Source organism: Salarias fasciatus, chromosome 16 (assembly GCF_902148845.1).
Source record: "Salarias fasciatus chromosome 16, fSalaFa1.1, whole genome shotgun sequence".
Lineage (NCBI taxonomy): Eukaryota > Metazoa > Chordata > Actinopteri > Blenniiformes > Blenniidae > Salarias > Salarias fasciatus.
The window spans coordinates 4,476,740-4,481,794 of NC_043760.1; the positions used below are offsets into that span (position 1 = coordinate 4,476,740).

The 5,055-nt window shown below is 46.7% G+C and overlaps 1 protein-coding gene across 1 annotated transcript; it reads left to right on the forward strand.

Annotated features, from left to right (window-relative positions):
• Window positions 1-752: 752 nt before the first annotated feature.
• On the forward strand, window positions 753-4,348 carry LOC115403317 (uncharacterized). Its single transcript, XM_030112179.1, has 5 exons — window positions 753-883; window positions 1,877-2,008; window positions 2,314-2,480; window positions 3,244-3,501; window positions 4,172-4,348. The coding sequence occupies exons 1-5, from the start codon at window positions 763-765 to the stop codon at window positions 4,346-4,348; spliced, it is 855 nt and encodes a 284-aa protein (XP_029968039.1). The 5' UTR covers window positions 753-762.
• Window positions 4,349-5,055: the final 707 nt, after the last annotated feature.

Below are 5,055 nucleotides of genomic sequence, written 5' to 3' on the forward strand. Positions count from 1 at the left end.
GGCAGAAGCACTGGCTCGGTGGACCCGGACTGGGCCAGCTGCCACCGCGCTGAGCGGTACCCTGGGAGAACAAAGAGGGAGGAAAGGAGGAGAAAAACAGGACAGGAAAGTGATTGTGAATGTTTTTGTCTTTTTTCTAATTACATGTCTTATCTCGTCCTCCTCCAGCTTCTGTCTCGTCCTCCGTTTTCTGCCGTGTCTTCCTTAATCCTCTATCTTGTACTCCATTGTCTTCTGTCTTATCTCGTCCACAGGTGATGAGTGTCTCACTCTGGCTGTGAAGGGTCGTTGTCAGAATCAGCTGAAGCGCTGGCAGAATGGAGCAGAGAGAATCATGGGTAATGGTGGACTGGCAGGCAGTGCCTTGCGACCTAGTGGTGGTGGAACTCGTCCACGGGGGGACGGGACTCGTCCATGGGGCGGTGCCATCGGAGGTTTGTGTGAGGTACACTTCCTGCCCCTGGTGGTCCGAGTCGGAGACAACAACCGGACACAGAGACTGCGGTGTGTCGGTCAGTGTAACACAGATACACTTCACACATCAGACAACAAGATAAAACAAAGAGATTGAAAGCAGACACAACAGCTAATTAACTGTGCAATGAAGCAAAATATGAATAAAAATTTGTCAAAACAAACTAAACAAGGCTAAACATGATCCTCTGACTCACCCTGCTGCTCCTCCCCACTCCTCCACCTTCTCCCCCCTCAGACCACTCAGCGTTCTCCCCCTGTCCCCGGGTGTTGCCCCTGTCCTCTCCCATGGTACCTGTGTCGAGCTGTGAGCTGAATAAGAACACTCGTCGCTGCCACCAGCAGCCGCTCTCCTCCCACCTGAGCTGCCGCCTTTACCAGACGTGTGACCACGCCGTGCTGCTTGCAGGTGGGAGCTGCTGAATGCCGCAGTGTCCATGCTGTCTTTAGTCTTTAGTCTGTCCTCACAGTGTCAGTATGTCCTCAATCAGTCTTAACAGTGTCCTTAGTCTGTCTTCAGTCTATCTTCAGTCTATCCTCACAATATCCTCAATCTGTCCTCAGTCTGATAACAAAAGAAGCAGCAACAGCTGATAACTCTGGTCAGTACCATGGACAGACTGAACGCTACAACACAGAAAAACACAAATGTTCTCATTTATCAATCTTGCATCTAAACAAGTTTGTATTTAATCTCCATTTAGTCAACAGGCTATCCACTGTTACATCACTGACTAAATAGAGCCTTTGCTCAACTTTGAGGTGTACTTTGCATTTCAGAAGAGGTTCATCAGGTCCTGTCTCCTCCATACAACCCGAGCAGTCCAAAACAGCGCCCCACAGTGACAAGTGTGTGTGCGTGCACTGTTAAAACGGCACTCCTGCTCAGTGACAGGGTTTGCCAGCGGTTTTAACACATATTCTCTCAGACCATTATTACTATTTTTTATCGTTCTTGTCCTTTCCAATCTTGACTGGATGTGTCACTGCTAGCGCTTTGACATGTTTGAGGTTTCCATAATAATTATTTTCACATGGACTCAAACTTGCGTACACGATGTCTGACCTGTCGTGAGATTGGATCGTATCGTACGCCCACATCCAAATTGATAAATGCCGATCCTAGCGTGGAAATTGACTTACACCCATTTTTCTGCCATATGTTCGTTTGATAAATGAGGACCAAAGTGTTTTTGTTCCCCCTAGTGAGTTTGCAATCAAGAACTATTCAGCAATATTCTACTTCATCTGGATGTAGTGTCAAGTCTGTCCTGACAAGTGAAGAAGCAGCAGTTAAAGTGAATCTTTCTCACCATACTGCTGCCTATCAGTGGGTAGGACAGCCTGGACACTGTACAGACTGTCTGTGAGCTGTTGAAAACTGGACTGTGTGTTTGAGTAGGTGGCTGGAGGCAGCAGATGACCTTCCAGCGTCACGCCACCAATCTTCAGAACTTCTACAGAATGTTGAGAAACAACGGCTTCCACAAAGACCACATCAAGACCTTCTTTGCCGGCAGTGGGCAGCTCCCTGGTACGTTTCAGGCTATATGCTACAGGCTACACACTACAGGCTACAGGCTACAGACTATAGGCTACAGGCTTGTGCTACAGGCTACGTGCTACAGGCTACACACTACAAGCCACATGCTACACACTACATGTTACATGTGGCATGCTACAAGCTACAAGCAACATGCTACAGACTAAAAGAGACAAGCTACACACTACAAGCTATACTCCACACGCTACAGGCTTCCAGAGTTATTTATAGTAGTGAACAGCATGATCTTTGGTGTGTGGTTCTGATCCCACCCCGCCACCCCCACCCATCCACAGAGGACGTAGAGGGCGTGCACTCAGCCACGGAGAAGGCGGTGATTCGTAACCACGTCTCGTACGTCTGCAGGAAGCAGCACTGTGCCGACACACTGGTTCTTTACCTGAACTCCCCAACACGCAGCGATGGAACCATGCTGCTGTGGGATGCTAACCTCAATGGCATTGTAAGACACACACACACACACACACACACACACACACACACACACACACACACACACACACACACACACACACACAAGTGCACATATATATTTCTTGGCTTCTGATAGTATGGAGGGTTTTCCTTTTATGAGCTGCAGAAACCTGAACAAGCTACCCAAATGGACAACAAACCTCCAGTGGGGGGCTGTGCATGTAGATACAGCCTCTGTTTTATTTATTTCCTGGATGTCCTTTTTCATCTGCTCTGTTGGGCCTCCTGAGAGCCTGTTGGACCTTTTGGAGGAATGTTGGACCTCCTGAGAGCCTATTGAACCTCTTGGAGGGACTATTGGACCACCTTAGAGACTCTTGGACCTCCTGACAGACTGTTGGACCTCCTGAGAGCTTGTTGGACCTCATTGAGGAGACTGTTGAACCTCTTGAAGAGACTGTTGGATCTTCTGAGATGTTGTTGGACCAAAGCACTATGTCAGGAAACAGTATGTCTATAAGCTCATGAATTTAATTTGCGGCTCTGCAGAACTGTCCATCTGGGTCACTCAGAAGAACCATGAATAAAACCAGGGTGGAGTGGATTCAGTGCTGGTTCTGAATGTTGACTGTTGAAAGTTGGACTCAGAGTCTAACATTCGTACTATTTATTAACGGAAAACACAGAGACTCTTCGACACACTCTGTCAGTTGAGAACATTTTGTGTTCTGATGAGGAAAACAAATGTTTGATTTGAGAATGTGAATCGTTGGTTTTGTATTTTCCAACAGGCTGATCTGAAGGAGCGATATTCAGTGACTGAGCTGCTCTCCGACCTGGTGGGCTGCAGAGCGTCTCGTGTGCTGCTCTTTGTGGATCAGAGCTACAGTGGCGTTCTATTCAAGAGGTTGCGAAGTTCTCAGAAGCACCTCAATGTGGTCCTGATCCAAAGTCCAACCCGACAGTACCAGAAGATGAACCCGGGCCAGGAGGACTGCAGCTGGACCTCAATCAGTCCGACCACCTGCCTGCTGGACCACCTGGGAAAGGTAACCATTCGATTTTTTTGCTCTTCCACTGAGGTTTTCTCAATCTTACCCAAACACACTTATGGACAAGTCCTCAACATATCCTGGACCTTAGGTGGTTCATCAGTACTGTTAGGCCCTGCTACACCTGGGTAGGGAAGTGGGCTCTGAGAACCAGCAGCGGGTGTAGGAAGAGCCATTATGAGGCTGACTACAGGGCCAGTACCTGTGCTCTCTCTGCCCAAAATGAGAAAACGGGGACTCTCCTTCTCTGTGTTGATCGCATAGAAACTAAAGCAGGCAGCAATGCAGCTAATAGCTCAAACAGTAAGTGACAGGATTACAAGGTGAAACAAGAAGTTAAACGGGAAGCGAAACATGGAATAAGAGCATTAGCATGTTAAACCAGAAGTTACATAGGAAGTGAGAGGGTTACCAGATGAAACAGGACATGAAACAAGTGACAGGATGAACAGGTGAAAAAGGAAGTGACACTGTGATCAGGTGAAACAGGACATGAAACAGGAAGTGGCAGGTTTGAAAGGTGAAATAGGAAGAGACAGGATGAGGTGAAACAGGACATGAAACAGGAAGTGAAACAATCCCTGTGATTGGCACAGTATAGGAGAAAATCCATGACAATGAAGATGACCTAAATTCCTACTTTTCCTTTATTTGATGATGTCGCCAGTGTGCCGGTACGCCCCGCCTTCTGGAGCCGTGGGCTGGCCTCCTGAACGTGACGTTGGCAGGCGCACCGTGCAACGCCACACCCCTGCTGACGGAGGGCGAGCTGCGGCGGGAGTACCAGGGCTGCCAGAACCTGCCCACCGCACTGTGGCACCAGAACCACCGGAGAGTCCACTGAGTGTGTGTTTCTGTCAATCAGTGTGTGTGTGTGTGTGTGTTTCTGTTACTGTATGTGATAGTGTCTTATGACTCTGTTTGTGTAAGTGTGTGTTAGTGCCCCTATGTTTGTGTTGGTGTGTGTGTGTGTGTGTGTGTGTGTGTGTGTGTGTGTGTGTGTGTGTGTGTGTGTGTGTATGTTAGTGTCTCTGTGTTTATGTTAGTGTGTATCTGTAAGTGTATGTGTGTAGTTCTGTATTTCCAGGTTTGTGTGTGTTTTAAGAACACATGAAGTTTAAAATATCTTTTTCCATTCAGTATTTAAAACTGAAATAGTGAAAATATAGAAAAAATAATTTTTAAATTTTGAAAAAGTTTCATTTCCTTCACTTTTCAGTTTTTGTTCGAAGTTAATTTGTCAGAGATTCAGTGTTGTTATCAGTCATCAAATTGAAAATACCAAGAGCCTGATTTAAAAAGTCTTGTCTGGTCACAACATATTCAGAATGGTGTCGTCTTGTTCTTCCTGGTTCCTGTCAGATGTCATGTGGGTTCTTGTGCTTTCAGTGGTTGTAGTTGCATGTTGAGAATCACAATTTGTCATCAATAAAAAGCATTAAAAACCAGTTTAAGTCTTTTTTTCCCCTGAAGATCCAGAACCGCTTCTGAGAGAGAATCAAACCGAGTTGTGTGAAAAGGTCTGAAACGAACCTGAAGCTGAGCTGTGAA